This window comes from Rhinolophus hipposideros (genome assembly GCF_964194185.1).
Source record: "Rhinolophus hipposideros genome assembly, chromosome: 1".
Classification (NCBI taxonomy): domain Eukaryota; kingdom Metazoa; phylum Chordata; class Mammalia; order Chiroptera; family Rhinolophidae; genus Rhinolophus; species Rhinolophus hipposideros.
The window spans coordinates 20,972,781-20,999,509 of NC_138047.1; the positions used below are offsets into that span (position 1 = coordinate 20,972,781).

At 37.4% G+C, this 26,729-nt stretch overlaps 2 protein-coding genes across 3 annotated transcripts in view; one reads left to right on the top strand and one right to left on the bottom strand.

Annotated features, from left to right (window-relative positions):
- Positions 1–3,249, top strand: part of DCLRE1C (DNA cross-link repair 1C) — a 34,541-nt gene extending 31,292 nt beyond the window's left edge. Inside the window, 2 exon segments of the mRNA XM_081025629.1 lie at positions 2,201–3,083; positions 3,085–3,249. Coding sequence (XP_080881755.1) covers positions 2,201–3,083; positions 3,085–3,109 — 908 coding nt within the window. The 3' untranslated portion in view covers positions 3,110–3,249.
- Positions 3,250–6,527: 3,278 nt separating this feature from the next.
- The window catches only part of SUV39H2 (SUV39H2 histone lysine methyltransferase), a 30,454-nt gene continuing 10,252 nt past the window's right edge, over positions 6,528–26,729 (bottom strand). Inside the window, exons 2-5 of one of the 2 annotated variants that reach the window (XM_081025763.1) lie at positions 13,501–14,172; positions 11,490–11,636; positions 9,878–10,007; positions 6,528–9,108 (exon numbers count right to left, since the gene is read on the bottom strand). In XM_081025763.1, coding sequence (XP_080881889.1) covers positions 9,002–9,108; positions 9,878–10,007; positions 11,490–11,636; positions 13,501–14,169 — 1,053 coding nt within the window. In that variant the 5' untranslated portion in view covers positions 14,170–14,172 and the 3' untranslated portion in view covers positions 6,528–9,001. Of the gene's footprint in view, positions 9,109–9,877; positions 10,008–11,489; positions 11,637–13,500; positions 14,885–26,729 lie in introns of those variants that run through there. The other variant, XM_081025764.1, reaches the window with a different exon arrangement.

The window sequence follows — 26,729 nt, forward strand, 5'->3', positions numbered from 1 at the left end:
GTTATTTCGAACTTTTTGATTTTATAAATAACACTGTGATGAACATGATACGTAATTCTATTTCATATTTCTTATTATTGGGTTAAATTTCAGAAATTAAGGTGCTTGATACATATTGCCAAATTGTCTTCCTGTATGATTATACTAGTTTACAGACATCAACAATGCGTGGTGGTTGATGCATTGGAAAGTATCTATGAATTATCATGTTTGTCCATTTTTTTATTGGGTTTATCAGTTTGTAAACATCATTAAGGATTTCAGTACTTTCACATTTATTGTGGTATTTTCTTGGTGTTACATGCCTTTTCATTTTTATATACTGAAATTTAAAATTTTTATAGTTTTAACAAAGAATACATAGTTTCAGAATAAACTAATATAGAAACTACTTGTTTTTTCAGATACATACAGGTGAGTTAATGTGAAAATGTTTTTTGACAGATTAAATATTTTACAGTTGACATATACGATATACCTGGATCCAGAGGAACATGAAACTGTCCAACTTAGAGATGATACAAAAACATTTCATAAGAAGATAACTGGCACACTAATGGGAGAGCTAAAACAAATGTATAATCCATGGCTTAAAATAAAGCCATACTGAGAGACTACAATGATTACAAATAACGTAGCTAAACATCTCAGTCACTTTAAGTCCTAGAAGACAGTTGCTTGCTTAAATCGTAACAGAAAAGGGGACTTTTAAGTATTGGGTTTGATTCCTAGCTCTGCTTGTCTAGTTTTTCAACCTATGCATTGTCACATAACCTTCTCTGGGCTCGTCTCCTCATTGGTAAAATGGGAGCTAGATGGTCGCTATGGTCCATTTTTTTTAGTGGCTTTAAACAATGTAGTGATTAGCTATATCCTTTATCACTGGGAAGATAGTTATGTTTCTAAGATGTAGATAATTGTAAGTTAACACCAGATTCAGCACTGGAACAGTAAGTTGCCATATACAGGAGTCACGTGAGCATTTAATTTCCATCTTCGGTTACGTGCTAGTAGAGGGCAGGAAAATATATCCCGCCCCAATTCTGTGCCTTATCATTTTAATTTATGTAAATCTCACATATTAAGTTAGAGAATTTCACTGTCCAAGGAAGGTTTCCTCAATTTAAGAATTTAAATGAACTGAGCGCACTATATGCTAATGCAGCATGCTTCGAAAATCAGTAAAATGAATTTTGTTGACTTTCAGTTCTTGACACTAACTGTGATTTATTACTGTTTTGCTTCAAGTTCCTCTCATCTGTACATGTCCCCCAGTCTCTCTAACAGCCTGTCTGAACCAGCGCTGGCTGCTGTCACACATACCGTAGGTTAGGTTCAGTAACTCAAACAACAGACATTTACTGCTCACAGTTCTGGAGGCCGGGATGTCCAAGATGAAGGCGCCGCAGGTGGGGTTCCTGGTGAGGGGATGCGTCCTGGCTTGTAACCACTGCCGCCGCAGTGCGCTCACAGGCCTTTCCGTTGTGCATGGGCATTAAGAAAGTGAGAAATCTGTTTTCCTCTTTTTACAACATTAATCCCATCATGTGGGTCGCACCTCCAAATACCATTACATTGAGGTTGGAGCTTCAAATTGTGAATTTTGGGAAGACACACATTTAGCTCGTAACAAACACAAAGTCGGTATCAATGTTTCGAGAGGAAAACTTTAGAGTAAATTAACTGTTGTCTTTATATTAAACCAGCCAACTTGTTGAGCATCTAGAATTTGCAAACCTCTCTTCTAGTCTGGGTGGTTCACAAAACTGGCTGTGAACAAAATCAGCTGCAGAATGTAGAGCAAAAATCAAATTGCTGGGTCCCACTGTAAGGGATTCAGTAGGTCTGGAATGAGATATAGACAGCTGTGGTTTTTAAAAAGCTCTCCAGATGTGCTAACACTCAATCAAGTTTGAGAACCACAGATAGGGGGTTGTGGCCTTATTGGGGGAACACAGATCTAGACTCTCAACTCACCATCTAACATTTTAACAAGTTGAAGGATGGTGGTTATCCTGTTCGTAATATCCCAAGAATAAGGGGCCTTTTCATTTCTCTTGCAAGAAGCATGAACTGCCTATTATTTGCAATTCCATGAATGAAAAATGTAGCTTAATGCTACAACTGGATTTTGAATTAAAAGCACAAACTGGTTTCCTTCGCACTGTTTCTTACAAGCCTGTTTTCTCTGTTCTCCCAGAGGAGGAGGAGGATGACCTCTTTGACGATCTTCTCCCAGTACCGTTAAGGCACAGGGTTCCAAACCAGCCTGCTCTGCACCCTGAGGTACTTCCAATGGCTGCCGTGTCACCAGACCAGCCTGAAAAACTGAGACAAAGCATAGGACGCTTCATAGCAGACAGCATGCAAACCTCTCTCTGCACCAACTTTATAGACTGTGAAGAATCCAACAGTGAAAGTGAGGAAGAATTACACATCCCAGTCTCATCTCCAGGAGATCCGGGTCCCGTCACACACCAACAGAAGGTGGATGAGGAAGTACCACAGTGGGAGGTATTCTTTAAAAGAAATGATGACGTCCCGGATGATGGTTTGGAAAACCTCCCTTCCTCTATAGAGGCAGGGGACGCTCAGTCACCACAGCTTTTCAGTGACTCGGATGGGGAGTCAACTCACATCTCCTCCCAGAATTCTTCTCAGTCCACACACATCTCAGAACAAGGAAGTCAAGGCTGGGACAGCCAATCTGATACGGTCTTGTTATCTTCTCAAGACAGAAACAGTCTTGAGACAAAAGTGGCTACCTCCTTGAACAAAAGTGGCTACAGACCAAGAATCAAAGAGAATGTTTCTGCCTCTCAGATGGAACAAAAGGACACTCAGTCTGACTTGAAAAGCAGAGATCCAGGTGTAAATATAGTTCCAAGTGCTGGAGAACCAACTACTCTAAGCAGCAGGAAACACATACCTCAGGAAACAAGGCTGTTAAATCATAGCACCAATGCAGACTCACAGAGCTCCTCCGACTTTGAAATTCCCTCAACTCCAGAAGCTGAGTTACCTAAACGAGAGCATCTACAATATTTATACGAGAAACTGGCAACAGGTGAGAGTATAATAGTTGAAAAAAGAAAAAGCTCACTCTTAGATACTTAAGAATTAAAAACATTTCATTCTAGGGCCATCAGTAAAAAACCTATACAAAAAGGTAACAGCCAAAATCATAATAAATTAAAATGGAATACTTAAAAATGCTCATATAACCTAAAAGAAGGCAGTAAATGGGAAACAGAGGAACAAAAAATTGAGGAAAAAAGAGAAAACAAGATATTGAAGAACTAAATCCAAACAGATCAATAATTACATTAAATGAACATGGTCTAAACACACCAGTGAAAAGACAGGAAAAATAAAACATAACCCAACTATATGCTGTGTATAAGAAAGTCACTTCACATGATATAGGCTGGTTAAAAGTAAAAGGATGGAAGATTTACCATGTAAACACTACTTAAAGCTGGAGTGCAGGTCACCAAGATAGTCTTACATGTGTACATACCTAACAACAGCTTCAGAAGACACAGGCCTACCTCGGAGAGACTGCAGGTTCAGTTACAGACCACCGCAATAAAGCGAGTCGCAAACTTTTTTGGTTTCCCAATGCACATAAAAGTTATGCTTAAATTGTCTATTATGTGTGCAATAGCAGTATGTCTAAAACAAATGTACATATCTTAATTTAAAAATACTTAATATTGCTAAAAAATGCTAACCATCACCTGAGCCTTCAGCAAGTTGTAATTCTTTGCTGGTGAAGGGTCTTGCCTTGATTTTGATGAAAACGCAGTAGTATCTGCGAAGCGCAATACAAAGTATGCCTGCACGAAGCAAAATGAACTGAAAGGAGAAAGACAAACTAAGGCACAATTGTATATAGAGGAACTTTAACATTCCTCTTTCAGTAACAGAATTAGTTTACAGAAAACCAGCAAGGACATAGAAGAACTGAACAGTACCCATCAACCAACCAGATCTAACTGGCACTCCATCCAATAACAGCAGAACACATGCTTTTCGGTTGCACATGGGACATTCACCAAGATAGACCATATCCTGGGTCATAAAAATACTTCAGATTGAAAGAAAAAACTTGGAACTATTAAACTGATGGCCATAGGAAAAATCAGCCCCCTACTTATCTCAAAAGATGGTATATTACTTAAGCATGTTGGTGTAAAGATGGTGGTAAAATTAAAACTAGAAAAATTAGGACCTAAAAGAAAATAATTAAATGGCAAAAGTATAAGTATGTTCTGTGAGTCAGTCACTTTCCTAAAGTTCATGCATAGGTTATGCTTTTGCATAGTTATGTATATGGACTTTAAATAGTTTTATTAACATTAATAAATACTTTGGTATGCTGACATTTTGTAGATTAAGGAAGCAAAAGCAGACTTGTTAAACAAGTTTAAGTGGAGTCTCTAAAATAATTTGCAGATCAATTAACAACGATATGCATTATCACCCTGCTGCAAAGTGACTAGACCAACAGTTAAGTACTGGATCCACAAAACTAATCAGGATTACAAAACTTAGAGGAAAATAAATGGGGTGCTCAGAGGATGCAATACTAAGAGGACCCAGGAAGTCAGCCCTCTCACTGCTCCAGAAAGGAATGTTCCCACTCCCAAATGATGGGAGGACAGATTCCCCCATCCATTTACATGGGGGAAAAACTGGACAGTGACACTTAGAATTCACATTTCACCTAAGAAACTGGCACCAGAGGGCTGAGGGGAAGAAACTGGCATGGTTACCAAGGGATAGGGCTGAGAGAGTAAGGGCCGAGTGCAACTCATTTCTGATTGGTCTTTGAGGATATGTTGAGTCACAATTACTCAGCAGTTTTATTAATATGTACACCAACCGAGAAGGGTCTGAGCATAGTAAGGTACCTGGGGCAAAAGAATATAAAGAAGGATACAAGGAGTTTTAAGGGAACACGGACCCTGTTTTTCTAGCTCAGTGTGCCTCAGCTTTGGATGAGATACACTCTGCTATGATCGGAGCAGGATTAGAGTTCTATTTGTTTCATTTTGCCCATCTCCCCTGAGTACTATTTCCTAAATCCCAAGTGAATAAAACCACTGGAGAGAACCAGTAGGGATTGCAAATCATTGGTTGAGTATCTGGTCATTACTACAATAGGCCTATTACAGAAACCCAGAGACTTCGTATTTTATTTATAGCTCTAAAAATTAACTATACTTCATTATCACAAATCATATAATCAAATGTAACTATATACATCTGTACATACTGACATTTAAGACTTCATCTTAATAATATAGCTTATGATCCAAGTTGGGTGTTCAAAACATGCCTGAAAACATTCTGAATACATTCTTAACATTTCATAATCACACCATCAACTGAGTATTACTACATACTGCCACAGTTCCATTGTTTTATATGTGAGTGTGGCATGATAAGTGCTGGCGGAAGGAATTTAAGGACTAAGAGCAGAACAGACTTTGATCAAAAAACTCACAGGGATAACCAACGATGTTTGAAGGACAGGTGTGCACCCTTGAACAATGCGGGCTTAGGGCTACCCACCACCCACGCAGTCAAAACTCCACACGGATTTTATGTAATGTCAATTAAGTCAGCATTCCACATATGTGGATTCCCACCCAGTTCAAACCCATGTTGTTCGTTGTTCAAGGGTGAACTGCATAAACCTGTACTTTAAAACCACTACAGGTTAATACTCTACTTGAAGTACAGAATAACTACGTACTGTCATGATGTAATACTTACATATTATTAGCTATATACTTACTGTGACAATGCTTAATTCTTTTACACACTGTAGTTAACTTCTTTAATCCTCACAACACACATTTATTATCCCCACTCACAGATGAGAAGGCTAAGGCACAGAGAGGTTAGTGCACATGGCTAGTAAGGGGCGAAGCCAGGACTCACAGGCAATTCAGGCCCCCTGCACCGATCTCCTAACCGCTATGCAGTGAGGCCTCTCAAAAAGAGCATGGCAGTGGGCAGGATTAATTATAGTGGCTCCTTGACTTTTACTTGAAGAACTGGAAAGCATACAAGGAAAAGTGAGAAGAAAAAATTTCATAATGCCAAGATATCACAGAAGAAACCCAATGGCTAGCCACATTTGCCTTAGAGAGGAATCCAAGACTTAGAAGTTTGTTTAATGGTAGGAATTATTTTTTAAAATCTGCATGGAGTTGGTTAAGTACATTAAAAATAGTCAGGAATGTTACCTGCCTGCCTTGTCGCTGGGTGATCTTGGGCACGTGACCTAACAGTCTGAACGTCCTACCTCAGGTGGATTGTAAACACCACAGCACCAACCTTATACATTTATGAGACGCACACGAGGCATATAAAGGCATAGACTTGCTCAAAGAACATTAGCTCAAATTCTAAAATTCCTTTGTACTTCTAAGGAGTATTTAGCGAAATATGTTTAAATACCTGGTAACTAATAACGCTCAAAAAGTTTCAGAAGTATCCATCCACGTTCTACTGAGAGAAAATTGTACTTTAATATCCAAGTGCATGAACCATGACAACAACGAGCGTTTTAAAAAGGAAAATAACATTTAAAGGAATGGTATATACACCTTTGGTTAATCTCAACAGCAGGTCGTCAGGAATACATCAGTATTTTTCTCTTCCTTCTGTAGCCTTACTAAAAAAAGAGTAAAATATTTGTAAACAAAGCTAACCCACAATAAACAGGAAAATCAAATGCCAAACTAAATTTATTTGCTAAAGAATAACTGTTGAACTGTAAGAAAAATAAGTGCTGTCTAGATTTTGCACATATGGAGAAAAGCCCTGAGATCACCAATTGTGATTACAATCCTCTTAGGTAGATAGATACGAACAGTGGTGTTAATACAACTTGTACAGTGGATTCAGTTGCAGTTTAAACTTCATCTAATACCCAAGAATATTCGCTTTATATGAGAGAACACAGTCTGACAACTTAGGAAACAAATTTAAAGAAGCTAAATGTTGAATTAAAATAAAGCTCCTAACAACTTCAGTTAGTTTGTATTATTTTACTGCTTAAGTTCAGCTTTTTAATAACATAAGGATGACACAGATAATTAAAATATCAAAGGCCCATTATATTTCTATTAATAAGGACAAAACAAGTTGACTGAAAATAGCCGTTTTTCCCTTTGTCTTCCAGTTTTATATTTTTTAACACAAAAAGTGGGCAAAATCAAGTAACTAGACAGTAAAACACTGACTTTTTAAAAAGAATGCAAAAATTACATCTTTAAACCTACCTGTGACAATTATAATTCAAAGTATGTTTGGCTACCGGGAACAACCTGTAAAATTAGTGATGCTCTCTCACCACTGATTTTTCCATGTGATTATTTTTTTATAAAGAAAACATAAACGGCACTAACAGAATGTATTTGTTCATGACACCTTCTGCCAATTTTGGTTTGCAGATATACTCTGAGCTTCTAACATGTAAACAATTTACCCTATTATGAAAGAGCAGTCGTGATACCAATATAATAAATAATAAAGTGTAGATTCTCCCAAAAAAGAGATTAAAGATTAAGAAGATATTTGATAGGCTGCATTGTGAAATCAGTTCAATTTTACCCAAGTTTCTTTTAGGTTATTAAAACCTAGGGCAACGAGCTTAGATACAACTTAATTAGGAATACTGAAATCTAGATTTATTTGCTGTATTTACCTTTACATTTTGATTAAAAATCCCAGAATGAGAAAGATGAAAACATTGTTTTCCTGCATAGTAAAATCTCAATCAGGAGAAACTGACAAACAAAACCAACAAGGAATATATTCCACTTCAGTCTTCATAATTCAAGTAATAAATGGTCTCATAATTCAGGCACACACTCTGACCAAGCCAAGTATAGCTTTATCACATTTAAAAAATTCCTTTATAAAATAAGTATCAATTGAAAATATACTTATTTTTTAAGAAGAGCTTGCAGAAAATAGAAAAAGAATTAAATTCGGTGGAAAGGAAATGTTAAAACTTGCCTGAAATTCAGAAGATATAGTGTTAATGTGTGAAGAAATATCATCAGGTGTAGCTGCTCTCAGGAGCATCTTGTTTTACTGTTTAAACCACATGTATTCAACCTGGATCTCCTAATTCATGGTTTTAAAAGAGGTCTAAAAGCACCCTATTTCCCTTGCCTGGTACTCCAAAACAACCCGCCTGGTTCCATTGCTGTGTCATTTCCAAGAGGCATAATGGCCAGCCATTCTAGAATTTCAGAGAGCTTTTTGGAGATTTTTCTTCCACAGGATTAAACAACCTTTAAGAATAACTGGTTCAGATATATACCCCTCGTTATTGTCTAAGATTGCTTCAAAATATGAAATCCAATTGTAATTAAATTTTTCCGTACTTATTTTTAGACCTTAAATTTCGGTACCAAGATTCCAATGTTTTAATGAAAGAAGTAGAAATAGAAAATGAGAGTGTAATTCAGTATCACCTATTTGTCTCCAATGCAAGAACGGTATTTACAGTAATAAATAGGTAAACAGGAATGACAACGTAACAAAAATAGAACGTTGCATATTTGCCCAAATTCAGGTAAGTATTTCTCTAAATTCAAGGTGTATAGCAAGTTGAATGTTTCATCTTAGTGACTGTGATATCATCAGTTTAGCACTTAAAACACTGAGGGAGGCATTTCTCTAGTCACGGAGACTTCTTAAGTACACATATGCTGGCCTGTAACCAGTTTCCCTTGCTTGTTTGCTCCCTAACCACTAAGGAGCTGTATTTCAAATCAGTCCATGTGACCCTGTGTTCCTCCCTTCAGAAGCATCAGTAATGCATTTGGCCAAGAGTCTGAAACATGAAATGTAAATTTACATAGCATATCATCTTGATAGTATGAAAAGAGTCCCAAATACTTATTTTTAAAAATGTTAATGTTAGAAAAAAACAAAACTACAATTCTCCTCCGCTCTATTTTCTGAAAATTCAGTTGAGGTAACCTCTGCAAGTCACAGCTCCACATCTGCACACAGTTCTGACTCTCTTTTTGGCTGGGCTGTAGTCAATAGAATCTGAAGATATATCTCCAGAACCTGAATATGTAGAAAAAGAAATACAGAAGAAGGAGAGTTAAGACAATTCTGAATGAGTTTCAAATTTTCTATCAGCTTTAAATAAATGTGAATATTCGGAGACAAATCATTATGAATTGTGTTGAAAGGATGGTGTGGGCTAATAAGAGTAAAATATATGTTATTAGCCCGTATTTATGAGAATGGATTTCTGAAATAATGAAACTTACTAGGAAAATCCAACATACAAGCATTCATTTCATACATTATTTTAGAGCCATAAAGTGAGGTCACGTAGTAACAATATGTAAAGGGCATCATGCTTAGGAAAACAAAGGAAAGAAAACACTTATATTGTCACAATTAAGCAAACAGAATTAAATGTGTGTGTTTTTAAAGCCAAATTCCAGTAGGAATAGAGTAAGTTCATATGTGATTTAAATCACATTTCCAATCTTTTGAATCTATCTCCCAGTAAAGATTCAGACATGTAGGCTTACAATTTTTTAAGTACAAGTAGGAGAAAGATGTTATAATAAATAAGCTTCCATAATAGAAGTTCTCAAAAAAGCAGTTGGCAAAAGCAGTTGCTCAGCCCGAGGTCAGGCACACGGTTTCCAGTTCTAGCTGTGAGATGAGCTTTAAGACCTTAAGGAAGAAGATAAACTCTACTGCCTCATTTTTTTCATCTTTAATATTAATTTGCTTCAGATGATCTAAGGTCTTTCCTACTCTTGCATTGATTCTTCATACTGAAACAACACCAATGAATTGTACTTGAAAACCATACCTTTCATTTGATAATCAAAAGTGAGCTCTTCTCCAGCATTTATGGTTCTTGTGGAAAATAATGCTATTCGGGGAAGACGAGTATCAAGGTTATCAATGAAAACATTGAACACCTGAAGATTTGGGTCACACTAAAAAAGAACATTAGAATCCATTTAAGTAAAAATGACGTGAACGAGTTCTATATGCCACACATAAAATCTTTAATTTCCTAGACTATTAGCTTTTTAAGATGTACTGGAAATTAAGTTGATTATTTAGAGGTCTCTAAGGCATATACATTTAAAAATACTGTTTTCACTTACAGAAAATTTCAGACACACATAAAACTAGATAAAATAATAAATGCACATAAATCCACTACGCAGCTTCAACAACTGTTAACATTTTTGCCAGTGTTAGTTCAACTAATCCTGACTTTTTAATTTTTCTGGAAAATTTTACTGTAAATTCCAGATAACATCATTTCACCTGTAAATATTTCAGTATATTTAAACAATTAGAACTACATTTAAAAAAATCAAGCTGGTACTGTGGAACTCAAATTTCACATTACATGGGGTTTCATTGCTGAAACTTTTGTTTGGAATTGTTTGATATTTTGAGAACTAGATACTAAATTCTGGAATATACAAGAAGAAAGATCCAGTGAATCATACTAAAAAAAATCAAAGTAAGTGTTTAATTGTCTTTGAATGGAATACATCTATTTTGAGAGTATCTCAAATTTATTATTAAGTAAAAAAGTAAAAATTCAAGCTAATCAGAAAAACTAACAAGGGAGTCAGGAGGTCTCTGACATTTCACTACTAGTCATAAATTAGTTTCTTGGTGTAAAATCCATCAAAAGTTTAACACGGTCTACTTCTTCATATGGTCAGCTACATAACTTACTCTCTGAGACATATCTTGTAATCTATAAAATAGGGATAATATCAGTCTCACAAGCCGGACAGCCTTCTGGGAGTATCAATTTGGGAGTTAGTTGGTACCCAGTAACTATTAATCTCCTTTGTTTTGGGGAATAGTTTTTAGAGGATATGATTCTGGAGTTAAGGTTCCAGCTGTATTCTAAGTTCTTTTCAAACATAAATTAAGAACACTAACTTACAATTTAGAAAAATAGTCCTAAGTACTTCAATACTCTATAAATTCCTAAATTTCATAAAAATGTTAACATGTTTCCATTTTAAGAAAATACAGCTATCTTTAGCTGTATTTTGTAATTGTATCCCACAATTTAGCCGTTAACTTCTGTAAGAAACCTAACTACAGTTGTGTTTCTTAAACTCTCTCCGTTCTGCCTCTTAACTCTTGTGCCCATTAATTTCCGCCCCTGTATGAGGATAATACCTATTTTATAAAGTGGTTGGAAAGGTTAAATGAAATAACATATGTAAAGACTCTTGCCAAATGCACAGTATTTGGGTAGGCGCCTCAATGAATTTTCCAAATACAGCAATGATCCCACAACTCATCAGAAGAGCCCCTTGTACTAGAAAACTCTGGAAATATTAAAAGGGTACGTGGTTTAAAGTGATTTTTCCTCCACTACAGAAAAATCAATAAACACAGCACTAAGTTAATTAGCCCCGTCTCTAAGTATTTCTTACACTGTGATTCACAAAATGAGACACATTGCCGTATCGCGCTGCATCCACGGTGAATTCATCCGATTCATAGTCCAGATCAAAGAGATAGGTGATTCCTTTGTTATCATATAACTGCCCCCGTCTTTCGGCTTCCTCACTCGTGATTACCTAAAAAGAAAAAACTATAGTGTATTATAGAGCTATTGCTGAACTGAAGAAAAACTCATCCATAAATCTATTAATTAACATATTCATTCCTACAAGTGTTTAAAAAGAACTTAAAGTGTCATCAAAATCAACACTCACACAAATGACTACAGAGAGCTAGACGGAAAGAGGTGAGGAGACAATGGGAGGAGAAATGATGGTGTAAAAGAATTATGACTATTTAAACGGAATTAGGACAACTCAACAATTGACAAGTTGAAACCATGTAGTACTTTCATCCTAATTTGGTGAGCTGTTCAAAGAGCTACACAACTATAGCTCTCCATAAGACATAACAGAATGTAAAGGACTAAATTTAGAAGTATATGTACTCCAAAGGCATACTTTCCCTATAACTAATCTGTGCGCAGTTACAAATACAAATTTGTTACAAATAGAGGAAAGAAGTTACGTTAAATTTGCAGTTGACTGTACGGAAAGCTTTGTTTTATAGAATAGGTTGTTTCATGAAATGAGGTAGCTCAAACCCATCATCTACAGTTCTGCTCTTAACAATGCACAGCTTTACCACATGCTCAGCTTAAGAAATCAAAAATGTCTAAAGTGATTCATGGTGTCAACCAAATTTAGCTGCTGCATTCATTAAGCCAAAAAAAAAAAAAAAGAGACAGAATAACTGAATTATAGCCAAAAAAAAAAGAATAACTGAATTATACAAGATCTAATATCCTGAATAGTGATTTATAATTGCCATTGTATAAAATTATACGGATCAAAATAAGGATCCAATTTAATCTCAAGAATTAGGTGATCCAATTCCAAACTTTTAAAATGTCAGATTTGACAGTCCCAGACATGCATTCACACTAGTATTTTGCTAGTCACAGCTTAACCCACCCATCAGTTTGAGGAAGTGAGGTGCTGTGGTGAAGCGCATTAATTTTAGAGCCTTGGTTTTGAATCCTGGCTCTTCTATGTGACCTTGGGCAAGGTGTTTAATTTCTCTGTGCCTCAGTTTCCTTATCTATAACAATGGAGATAATACAACTACCTCAGAGAGAGAATTAATGAATATATAAGGTGCTTAGAATTGTATTTGTTGGGTGGAGGGACCGGTTAGCTCAGTTGGTTAGAGCGTGGTGCTGGTAGCACCAAGGTTGCCGGTTCGATCCCTGCATGGGCCACTGTGAGCTGCTCCCTTCTTCAAAAAATAATAAAATAATTTTTAAAAACGAATAGTATTTGGCACATGGTAAATACTATTTTTGTATATATACATTGTACATATAAAATAAATTTATTCACTATATGTAATTTAGAGACTAGCCTTTGTAGCTGAGTTACAAATACAAAGAGTGTGGTTTTTCTTATGGCTACAATAAATGCTTTTATGTTATCTCGTAATGCTTGCTCAGAAAGCACTGGTCTACTCTATAGTATCTTTCATGTTGATAACAAAAATTGAGTTTTGCCAACTACAGTTAACCAATATTTGGTCAAATGAAGTAAATTACAATTTAGAAGTTTCAAAGCCAGCATGTGTTTAGATCTGATTTTCTTCTTAGGGGTTCTGTGTAAAAATAGTTGTCATATTAAAATTTACAAATGCCAGTTTCATTGACTATAAATGGGTGTTTGTTGAAAGATGACTTTCTTTTGTGTGTGGGTGTATATGTTTGTTTGTTTATATTCAAGTTTGTATTTGTAACTATGTCAGTGAACCCTTCTCTCAAACCTGAAATTTCTACATATTTCCAAATGATATCAAAATACACCATATACTTGTTACAGAGGTAAAAAGGTAACTCTTCAAAAGCGTAAACCTTCCATGCATATTATTTGCTATGTAGTAAGTTGAACGTACCTCTCCAACATATTCCATGACAAAACTCATTCTTTTAATCTTCACAAGGGTTTTTACACCCCAACCACAGCCATTGCTAGTTCGAAAGATGCAAAGTGAGTACTGTGTGCCTTTCTGTACAATCCTATTGGGACAATCGGGTCCACACTGACATCTTGAGTTGCATTCATAAATGGGGGTACCTGGTGGTATTCTAATTTGTTGGTTTTTATTATAAGCAAAAAGAACTCCAGCTTCAGCAGGACAACATTTCTCAAAGAAGCAATCTGTGCATGAACAACCGAAGGTAGCTTCGTTGACTAGGCTGATCCCAGGAGCCGGCTTGTATTCATTAATGTAGTAGAAGTCTGGAGGCGGGCCCTCTAGGTCAACAGTGTTTTCCACAACGATCATCCCTTTGTGAGTTTTCCGTCTGTTGAGCTCGTCCTGCCATCTCCGCAGCGCTAGCCTTTGTTTAGCCTTCTTCACAATGTACTCGGCAATGGCAGGATTCAGGGCTTTGTTATTGTTTTTTAGAGTTACTGCGTGGCCCTTCTTTACTTGAGATAAGTAAACATTCTTGTCATGAGAGAACTGCTGAAGTAGTAATGGGCACTTGAGATTCTGCAAAGGTTCCCAAGTATTTGTAGAATCTGGCCATCCTTTCCATTTTACAAGATAATATTCCATATCCTTAAAATATAAAAGAAAATGCAATTCAGATTATGTCCCAATTATTTAACAGAATTTAATGTTGTATAAAGTATCCATTATCATTTTGCTTAATAAAGTTCAGAATATAGTCAGATTTCTAGCAGATAAAGTACAAATCATAAAAATAAAACTACTTTTATTTATATTACATAAAATCTATATAGAAGTTGGATTCTAGGCAAAAGAGTCACACCTACATAAAGAAAAAGTACTGAAATTCACAAATATTTTACCAAATGGTGATTAAGTTAAACAAGAAGGTATTTACCTTGATCATGAAAATACATAGCCTGAAAACCAACAATGTATGACCTAAGTTAGTGGCTTACTTGGCCAGCAAAGATGTAGGCACCCTCTATGGTGTGTAATTTAACATTTCACAATGGATACAAGAGGGAAGTTCTATTTTTCAATGTCATGGGCACACATCCCCTAGATATTCTAGAAATACTGTCCAGTACAGTCATTCATAGCCACATGTAGCTACATCTGAAATGTGGCTAGTCCAAATTCAGAATGTGCTTTAAGTGTAATACACACTGAATTTCAAACTTAGCACAAAAAAATGTAAAATACTTCCTAACTTTTAATAAATATTTTTTGTATATGTGCTGCTGAAGCGAGCACAACTTTTAATAAATATTGATTATATGTTGAAATATTTTGGATTTATTGGATTAAATGTATTATTGATAGCAATTTCACCTGTTTCTTTATACTTTGTTTATGTGGTTACTAAAAATTTAAACTTATACATTATGTGGGCCATATTATATTTCTATTGGACAGCATGATTCCAGACAATTATTACTTTATTTAGACTCAACCATAATTGGATTAGGTAGCAGGTATTCAAGCCACCAAAGATCAAATATTTTGATTTCTCTCCGACTTTTTGGCCACCGTGGTACCTAGAATCTTGCCTGCCTATCCCACTGATTTGACACATTCTTCAGAACCTCAAAGTCAGGCATGCCATGTTAAGTTTCTCTTAAAAAAGGTAGTCAAGAAAGTGTAATAAAAAAATTCCGAAGTCAAATATCTCAATTTGTGTTTTGTCCTCTGGAATAATTAACAGACATCCATGTGCCTTCGGTAAAATGCCTTCTGAAATATGAAAGTAATTAAACTGCATTCTATAGTTTTTAGTTACCATTTTAATTCATACATATTGATAAAAACTTAATTGGGATACATTTTCTTTTCCCTGAATTTTCAATAAAGTTTTCATCATAAAGTAAGGATGCCCGTGACAGCTGTTTTACGACTCCTAATGTATCTATGCTAACTGACCTGGAAGGCCTAGGACATGTGGTACTAAGACCTGCTGCTGAGGCCCGACTGGGCCAGGGGCTCTGAGGCAGCTCAGCAGGAGCAGTCACCTCATTAGTGAGGGAGCTCATTTTCTCCCCACTGTCTTCATCTCGATGTTTTAGTATATTTCTACTCAATAAGCAGTAATGCTTATGAATTAAAAGAATTTTGCTTCTTTATAAAAATGGTCAAAATATTTTATATTTTTTTAAAAAGTGGTTAAGTTATGGTGTGAGGATATGCACAAAAACTGTACTTCCATAGAAATATACTGTGTTTCCCTGAAAATAAGACCTACCCTGACAACTCTAATGCATCTTTTGGAGCAAAAATTAATATTAAGACCTGGAATAGTATATTATATTATAATTATAATTATATTATACTATACTGTCTTATAGTAAAATAAGACTGGGTCTTATGTTAATTTTTGCTCTAAAAGATGCATTAGAGCTGATTGTCTACTTAGGTCTTATTTTCGGGGAAACATGGTATATTGTGATCCAGGTAAAAAAAAAAAGAGCATACACAAATTATTTGTCAGTCAAACTGCCTCACTGAGATGGAACATGGATTTTCCCCTCTTGTCAGGTAACTACTACAATTTGGGATTGTTGTTAGCAGATATCTGCTCAATGAGATCCATTTGGCAGTATCTAACATGTCTATTCCTTTAATTACAAAAGTTGTTAATTAAAAAAAATTAAATTGCTTCTTTTTTAATGCTTGTTTGTCCTACTATAGCCCTGGGTTAACCCAAAAGTTGCCAGCAAATAATGAAAGAAACACTGGCTTCAAGTCAGATGATTAAATCAAATTATTACGCAAAACTAAAAACACCATAGCACTGAAGTTTGCTTCCAAAATAATGTATTGACTAATGATGAGTCACTTGCATTTTAGTGACTAAGTTTTGTACTTAATCACATTGGTACCTATTTAGTTTATGAATGGTAAAGATGCTTATAAAACATGATTGCCTTTGGCAAAATAGAATATAGAAATATTAGTAATATTTTTTTATTTTGTAGACTCCTGCCTTTTATTTTATACCCATGTTACTTTTAAAATCCAAAAAAGATATTTCCATTTTGAAATATAAAATAATTTTAAACAGAAAAAACACTTTGACTTAAGCTAATTCAATTAATTCAATACCCTAAAATTCCAAATAAAAGCCAAAAAGTTCATAAGCCTCGTGTTATATCAGTATTGTATTCTGATATGCGATCAACTCTTGATTACCCATAGAAATGGAGCAGTCATAAAAATGACCCATACATAAATTACTCCTGTAAAACTTGAAATGCATCATATGATTTTTTTTCTTAAAGACATTTTCCCCCACTATGTTTGCCTTAGGTTAAATTCATTCAAATGTTCTAGTATCTATAAGTATAATAATGAAAGTTCGGTCACTAGGGGGTGTAATGAAATGTACGGTAACACCAGCCTTTAGGATTAAAATCTCATTAAGAAGGCAACATTAAGAAGGCAATAACATGTAAAATAAGTAGCAATGCAAGGTAGTATAATTTTCAATGCCCAAACAAATAAGATAATAAATACCACTAGACTATAAAGAGTGAAACAAATCTAGGTCAATCAAAAGGGCACAGAGGAAGTGGAACAAATTTCATGGTGAAAGGCTGATAGGACTTGTTGGGTAGGGAACAGGGCAGGCAGGATGGGAAACAGGAGCAAAAGCCTGGAGCTAAGATTTGCATGAAGTATCCAGAAAACAGTGAAGAGATGGATTTTGCTAGCTTTCAAGTTCTGATAGTGAAGTGAGAGATCAAACGAATGGCAAGGCAAGAGTAAATTTTACACAGCCTTGAACACCTGACTAACGCATTTAAACTTCAGCATAGGCCAATGGTTTTTACAATTCTTAGAAAACATGGTGTTTCTGGGAGGAGCTTCATTAAGTACAGATGCATTAAATTCCATCTTGTTTATCAGGAACAATTTTACCAACCTTCTAACTGCCAAGCCAGTGACTCTTCAGTCCTCATCTGACGACCATTCTCCTTAGGCTCTGATATCATGATTCTCTCTACACTCTTGTTCCTTTTCTGCCTTCTTTGCTGAGACCACTACCCTAGCCCATCACTTAAAAACAATGCAGATACGAAGGGCCCTTTTTCACACTAAACAAGTATTTATCCCTTTTGAGAATCTGAAGAAAGCAATGAACCTGTCCCTAACAAAAGTCATGTCTGTAATATTTTGGGTAATTTCAGGATATTTGGATTCCAAGTTAAGAATGCCTGCTCTAAATGCTCTCTGGGCAACCTCATCACTCCAATGGTTTTAATTACATGCTGATGACTCCCAAAATTTTATCTGCAACGCAATATATCCTGTAGCCTATTGGATGTCCAACAGGTTCCTAAATCACTCTAACCACATGGAACTTAGCTGCGTCCTTCCTACGCAGATTCTTTCTGTTCTGTAGAACCATCAAGAGGAATTTTACCCATCTACCTAGTCATATCAGTCACGAGCAGGACGTCAGTCTCGATTCTTTCTTCTCCTCAAACTAATCCGTCAACAAGTTTCTTTAGATGCTTGTTCCTGTCTATCTCTACTACCTACAGTTACTTTAGGCCTTCAGTTCTTGCCTGCATTGTTACATTCATTTCCTTACTGGTTTCCCTGCCTCTAGACTGACAACACTTTAATCTACCCGTTTAAAGTGTAGAATTTTCTTATAAAAACAAACATCTACCATACTAGTCATTCTGGTATTTTCTTGCTTAAACATTTTAATGGCTTCCTTACTGCCTAAAGAATTAAATTCATACTTCCTATTTTAAACAAAGAAGACCATTCCTGATTGGGTCCCTGATACCTCCTGGCTTAATCTTCCATTATGACACAATTTACACACCACCCTTTGGCCATGCTGAACCACTGTTAGTACTTGAACGTGAGGGGCTTTTCCAAACTTTTTTGTGGCTTCCTTCACAAAGTTCTCTTTAATTAGAATGGCCTCTCTCATTTGCCTAATGAACACTTGCTTATTTCAGTCTCCTCTTTTATATGTAGAAAAACCTACTTATCTTTAACTCAGCTCAAATGTCATCTCTTCGATGAAGTCTTTCCTGCCTCTCTTGCGCAAGGACTGTTCACTGCCGTGTTACCATTTCTAATCTAAACTGAAAGCCATTTGTAGGAAGGAATGGAATTCCTTTGTAGCCCCAGAACCAAGCACAATTCCTTACTACATCTTAGGCTTTGATTAAATATTTCTGAATGTGTAACAAAAAATACGACTAGCTACATGTATGTAATATAAAAATGACAATAGTAATTATATGAATCCTTAAAACAAATACAAGCTGTTATCTTGGAGATAGTAATTCATGGTTTTTCTATATTTGTTCTATCATCTACTGTCTATAACCAATAAACGGTAGCAAAGCACAACTTTAAAAGTACATATATGGGAGGATTAAAAAAACAAAAATATCTACCTTTCCATGAGCTAATTTAAAAATAATGATCAGTTCAGTATTAGTGGTAGAATAGCCTGAGAACACCAGGGTTCCATGGAAGTGCGATTAGACAACTGTATAGCCAATGGAAAGTCACTGGCTTCGCATGCCAGCAATGGACAGAGAGCAGAAATTGTAAGACCTGGGCTAGAGGCCCCCCACTGGCACAAATGAGTCACATGATCCAGGAGAAGACCTTTCTTGGAGCTGATTCCTGATCTCTAAAATTTGAGTTTTATGTAATGATTCCTATGTTATCTGGTTCTTAATAAATGACTCTAAGTGCAATCAGTCCTTTAGTAGGAACATAAATCTATTGTTAGATGTGGAATATTCTGTTGGCATGTGCCATGCAGTACAGTGGTGGTTCTAGAGACACAGAATTATTTTCAAGAAGGCAAAGCTTTGGGTAATACTTCTTTCTTAGTATTCGCTTACTGAGGGAGACGCCCCACCCATGTGCATGGAGGTTCTGCTTCTTCACTGATGAGCTAAGTACCCATAGTTCTGTCAGAAAGTTTTCTGTATGAAGGGGTGACATGGCAAGAACATGGCACAGAAAAGTCACGTAGGATTAACTACCTCCAGTTAATCCTTTAAGTTCACCTGGACCCCGACATGAACTCGCAGGGCAAGCATCCTGTTCCCGTTAGCATTCTTCCCATTTCCCAAGGCAGCCACGTCACACCTCCTCCGCTTGGCTCCCGGTCCCTCCCACTACCTCCCCCTTATTTTCAGTAGCACCTGACCTTTGTTCCCGAAGCAGAGAGACAACAGAAACCAGGCACGAATCCCCTGAATCTCCACCCTTCCATGGACATGTAACGAGAGAAGGTGGATGCAGGCACACAGAAGGGATATACTTCCTCCATCAGTTATCTCTCCTCTCCCGTCTCTTCAGTTCCTCCCTCTCTACTGCTTCTCACTAGCATTTACATGTCTCTCATTTTTTTAAAAGCAAATTTACACAAAACCTCCTTTGAGATATAAATACTTCCACATGTAAGGGATCTCTAAAAGATATGATAAATTACTATATGTTGAGAGACTGGAGACGAAGATCAGAGGTGTGGAAGATTTCTTTTCACTTAAGGCCTTTTATAACTTTCAATTTGAAAAAATCACATGCATATATTACCTACTCAGATTTTGTTAAGTAAAAATTTTAAATTATAAACACCCTTACACCTTACATCGCCCTTTCTCTTCTTTCTTCAAAGCTAGAATTGTTGAAAGGGTTGTCCGTACTACCTGATTCTTACTTTCTCACCTCCAATTTATTCTTTAATTCCTTCTATTTTGGTTTCTTCTATTCACACCACAGAAACTGCTCTAAGGGCATCAGTGAACCTTCCACTGCTCAATCCAATGGGCGCTTTACAGTTGTTCTTTGACCCGCTGGTCACTCCTCTACTTTGCTGACATTCTCTCTTCCTTAGGCTTCCATGATTTACTCTTTTGGTTTTCTTCCTTTTCTTACCAGTTTGTCTCAGTCTTTGACAGTTCTTCCTGTGACTTCTCCTTACTATTCCTCAGTCTTTGTTTTTCTCTTCTCATACTTTCCTTTGCTTAGATTACTACAATAGCCTCTTACCACTTTCAGTTCATTCATGTCACAGCAGCTAGAGTAATACGAGTATTTTCAACACATCCATCTTATCATGTCACTTTCCTGCTCAAAACTACTAAATGTTTCCCTATGGCTTTTAAGATCAAGTCCAAAATTCTCTTCTTGGTCTGTAAGGAGCTGCACTTTCTGGGTTCTACCCATTTTTCCAGGCTCATTTCAATCCCTTTGGCTGACTATGTTCTTCCACTCACACTTTCTATTCCCTGAAGAAGTCAGGCTCTCTTCTGCCTCAAGACTCTTCTCTACTTATCTTTTCTTTGAGTACTAAGTTTAAACACCAATTCCTCACGGAGGGTTAAGTTAGATCCTTCTGATATATTAGCACTTACCTCAACCATAATGAAGTACTTTGTACAGTAACATTTAAGGTTTTCCTACCCTCACTAAAAGAGGTACTCCATGATATCATGGACCATACCTCTGTGTCATTCATTGCTGAGATCCCTAGAGCCTAGCATACGTTGTGGTAGATGGCCAATACGTATCTATTGAGTTAATGAATGGGTAACTGTATCCATCCCCAGGGCTTCAATGGTTCTTTCTGCCAATTACTTCAAGACCTATGTTTCCAGTTAGTTCTCTCTTGATTAGAATCACATTTTCAACTATGTACTGGTCATCTCACACTTACATGTTCCCAGCCTTCTTCTCCAAACCTGATCTAGTCCTCTTACATCATAGGTCTTGGTGAAGTCGTCTTATCTACACTACTGCAGGCCAGAAACCCAGGTTTTCCCAGATGTGGATCCCTACGACCAGATCCCCACTCGACACCCTCATCTCTAAACCACACAGTTGGAAATTTTACATCCTGATAATTAAAACAAACAAACAAACAAAAACAAACAAAAAAGAACCCACCTATTTCTCTTCATCTCCATGGTTAATATGTTAGTTAGTTCAAGCACCATCATTTCTTGCCTAGATTATTTCAACAGCCTTTTAGAATGTTTAAGTTATACACGTGTCATTCTCCACTCTGACAACCCACTTTTCTTCTTACAGAGAAAATTCTCTGAATTACATACCTGATTGTACCAATTTTTTTTTTTAGAACCTTCCAAATGACTCCCCATTACTGTAGCATGGCTGAGAAAGTTCCTTCACTCATCTCTCATTCTTTCCCACTCCCATCTTACCACTATTCTCTATACTAAAGCCATAATGAATTATAATACTTGTCTTTTCAGGCCCTGTTGGATTATCACCTCTTCTGAGAAGCTTTCTGTGACCTGGCCTATGTGTACCTCCCAGATCTTATAATAATATCTACAATAGCACTTACTGTACTATATTGCAATGGATGATTTACTTGCCAGTCTTTCTCACTGGGCTGTGAGTTCCTTAAGGTGAGGGACAGTTTCTTATTAATCTTTAATTTTTCCAGTGCCTAATGTAGTACCTGACCCAGCGAAGAAACTCCCTTGTTTTTTGAGTGAGATTATAGAAAGAAGAAACAGATATTAGTCAATCAATGGACTGCTGCTATAATGTAAACATGAAGGTCTAGTCTAACAGTGATTGCAAGGACTGGAAAAATCACTAAAGCAAAAGCCAATTCAATTCATTAACCATTAAATACTCATCATGTACTAGGAACTACAGTAAGCCATAGTCCTGGACCTCAAATGGCTGATAATTTAGCAGAGTTAGGAAACAAGTTCTAGAATAATGACAAAAACAGTCCTTTGTAAGTCCTGAACATAAAGCAATTAATTTGCTGAAGGTGGTGAAGGGAAGAAGGCTCTATAATAGGTGTTAACCTTTCAACTAAATCTTGCAGACTAAGTAGGGTTTGCCGAGGGGAGACGGGAAACAACAGTATTCCAAAGAGGGAACTGGATGAGAAAAGCAAAAGGGCACAAAAGTGCCTGATGTGTTCAAGGAATTAGAATATAAGCTATGCCTATTTTTAAGCTATGTTCCCAATGCTTAGAAGAGTACCCAGCTCATAGTAGGTACTCAGTAAGTCTTAGTTTAATGAAAGAATTTACAAGTATTTCAATGCGGATAAGACGTAGGATACATAACAAGAAATGAAGCTAGAAAGACGGTTGGTGGCTAGATGATAAAGAATCTCAGTCCAAAGGTTCTCACCTTAGATTGGTAGACAACAGGGAGCCATTAAAACGTCTAAAGCAAGGCTGTAATGCAACCAGAACTGTGTTTCAGAAACAACTGTAATGGCTTGGAGGAAGAAGTACTGAGATAGTGTCTCTTATGAACTAAATGAAGGGGAACATACAAGAAAAGGACAGGGTCATCACATATTTCACCTGCTGTGTGTGTGTGTGTGTGTGTGTGTGAGAGAGAGAGAGAGAGAGAGAGAGAGAGAGAGAGAGAGAGAGAGAGAGAGAGAGAGAGAGACATGTTGAAGTTATACTGGTTTATGGATTAAATAATATGGATTTCTGGTCAAGATGGAGAAGTAGGTAAATGTGCTCACCTCCTCCCACAACCACATCAAAATCAACTAAATTACAGAACAACCATCATTGAGAACCACCTGAGACTAGCTGAACATAAGTCCTATAATTAAGGACATAAAGAAGTCACAGGGCGGCTGGATGGCTCAGTTGGTTAGAGCTTGAGCTCTGAACAACAGGGTTGCTGATTTGATTCCCACATGGGCCAGTGAGCTGCGTCCTCCACAACTAGATTGAAGACAACGAGCTGCTGCTGAGCTTCTGGAGGGGCAGCTGGATGGCTCAGTTGGTTAGAGCCTGAGCTCTCAACAACAAGGTTGTCAGTTCAATTCCCACATGGGATGATGGGCTGTGCCCCTTGCAACTAAAGATTAAGGACAGTGTGGACTTGGAGCTGAGCTGCGCCCTGGAGAAACACACTGTTCTCCAATATTCCCCAATAAAATTTTTTTTTTAAAAAATGAAGTCATGATGACACTTATGACACTGGGAGGAGGGGTTAAGACATGAAAACGGACAGGTCCCACACCTATGGTGTGGCAATTAAGAATCAGGAGGAATATCTCAGCTGTGGAGGTCGGCCATGAGAAGACAGGGGTCCCAGGCCCACATCTGGCTCCCCAGTGCTGGGAAGAGGAGTCCCAACAACATCTGAAAACCAGTGGGGATTGTGTCTGAGATGGAGAGCTGCTGGACTCCAAGATATCATTTCTGAGACTCAATCACTCAGAAACTTACTCGATCTGGGCTCCAGTGCAGGGACAGCAGCTCAGAGTTCCAGGAAGATACCGGGAGAAACTGAACTGACTGGCTTCAGGGTGAGGGCTAGAGGAACAGCGGTTGGGGCAGCTCTCTCCAGGAATGGAAGGGCTGGTAGGTGCCATTGCTCCTTTGTTGAGTCTTCCCCTGACCTAGCCAGCAGAAGCAGGAGGGCGCCAAATCTGAGCTCTCCATTAACCCAGCTAACACTGTTCACCCCGCTCTGGTAATTCCCTGACACCCCACCCCACCCATCTCACATGCCAGGCCCGAGCCACTTCCAGCGGCTTTTCCACACAAGCAGTCTGATTTGGCTCACACTGTGGACTTTCCTAAAATCTCTCACAGGTCCACAAACCCCAAACAAGCATCAGCCGGCTTTGGCATGCCCTGTACCCCTTCAGAAGTGGCACCAAGCCTGGCACAAGTGGCCACCGGTCACAACTTGCATTGTAAATCCCACCAGGTGGCCCCAAGCCTGGCATAACTTGTGGCCTGTATTAGCCTGGAAGATAATTACAACTAAGTGGTTACAAACTTGGCACAAAAGGCAGCTAGCCTCAGCTTACATCACGGTGTCACAAAAGGGTCCCAACATGGTACTCGCGGCAGCTGGCTGCAGTTCCCAGTACACTCTCCCCCAAGTACCTGCAAGCACAGCACAAGTGGCAACCAACTGCAGATCACTTTGTAGTTCCCACTAGGCGGCCTCAAGACAGGCAGAAATGGCGGCTGATCTTGGCCTGCATCAGAGCCTCTCCCAAGAGCCTCCAGAACCAACACACACGGTGGCCGCCTTCAGAATACACCAGAGCACTACCCAACCACCTCCGCAACGACATACCCAAAGGGTGGACCCGGCTGTCTCCAGTGCCCGCTGAAGCAAATCCCGCTCTGTCGGGTAGTGCCTGCAGAACAGCGTGTCTGCTGCACTCATCGCATCCCCCACAGCCAGTCAGCCTGGGAGTCAAGCCCATCCCCTGCAGTGCCAACAGCAATCAAAGCCCAACTGGGACAGGAGGGAACACACACCCCACACTAGGAATACTCCTGGAGTACCTGGCTCAGGTGAACAGGAGACTATGCCACTGGGCCTCATAAGGCCACTCTGCCAAGACTGGGAGACATAGCAGATCCACCTAATACACAGAAAAAAATACATGGAGTCAGCCACAATGAGGAGACAAAGAAACATGTCCCAAATGAAACAGCAGGACAAAATTCCAGAAAAAGAGCTAAACAAAATGGAGACAGGCAATCTACCAGATACAAGAGTTTAAAACACTGGTTATAAGGATGCCCCTAATGATGTTAGGGGGAAAAATAGATGAATTCAGTGAGAACCTCAACAAAAAGATAGAAACCATAAAAAGAAACTAGTCAGAAAGAATACATGAGAGGGAATCAACAGCAGATCAGATGAAGCAGAGGACCAAATCAGTGATCTGGAAGACAAGGTAACAGAAAACACCCAATAAGAACAGCAAAAATAAACAAAAAATAAAAATGAAGATAGCTTAAGGGACCTCTGGGATCAAGCATAACATTCACATCATAGGGGTACCAGAAGGAGGAGAGAGAGCAAGGGATTGAAAACCTATTTGAAGAAATAATGACTGAAAAATTCCCTAATCTGGTGAAGGAAAGAGACACACAAGTCAAGGAAGTGCAGAGAGTCCCAAAGATGAACCCAAAGAGGCCCATACCAAGACACATCATAATTAACATGACAAAGGTTAAAGATAAAGAGAGAATCTTAAAAGCAGCAAGTTAGTTATACGTATAAGGGAGCTCCCATGATACTATTGTTGATTTTTAACAGAAACTTTACAGGCCAGAAAGGATTGGCACAAAATATTCAAAGTGATGGAAAACAAAGACTACAACCAAGGTTACTCTACCCAGTAAGGTTACTATTTAGAATTGAAAGACAGATAGTTTCCCAGACAAGAAAAGGCTAAAGGAGTTCATCACAACTAAAGCAGTATTACATGAAATGTTGAAGGGACTTTAAGTAGAAATGATCAAAAATAGGAATAAAAAAATATAGGGAAGAAAAAAATGCTCTCTGCCACAGGGAAACACAGTAAAAGCAGTGGATCAACCAACTGTAAAGGCAATACAAAGGTTAAAAATAGGAAGATCATGTGTAATTACAATTAATTAAGATATATGTGCATGTAAAGTAAAAAATAATGACCACAATATAAATGTGGAGATTGAGAACAGAAATTGATTTTAAAATGTGTTCAAACTTAAGCAACTGTCAACTTAAAATAGACTTCAATAAACATAGCTTAGTATACAGAGAGTGCCCCAAAAATGTATACACATTTTAAGATAGGAAAAAACTGTATTAAAATTGTAATACTATATATATATACCGATAACAAAAGATGAATACAAGTCACGTTTGACCTCTGTAATTACAAGAGGTGCTCAAAATGGTTACCATCAGCATAATTTTAATATGGTTTTTCCCTTTCTTAAACTGTGTGTACATTTTTTTGGCACTCTCTATGAAGCACATGGTAACCACAAACCAAAAATATACAATATACAAGAAATAAAGAGAAAGGAATCCAAACAAAACACTATAAAAAGTCATCAACATAGAAGACAAGAGAGCAAGAGAATGAAAAAGGAACAGAGAAGAACTACAAAAACAATCAGAAAACAATAAAATGGCAGTAACTACATATCTCCCGATAATTACTTTAAATATAAATGGACTAAATGCTCCAATGAAAAGACATAGGATGACTGAGTGGATTAAAAAACAAGACCCATACGTATGCTATGTACAAGAGACCCACTTCACACATTGAAAAGACACACACAGACTGAAAGTAAAGGGGTGGAAAAAGGTATTTTCTGCAAATGCAACAACAACAACAACAACAACAA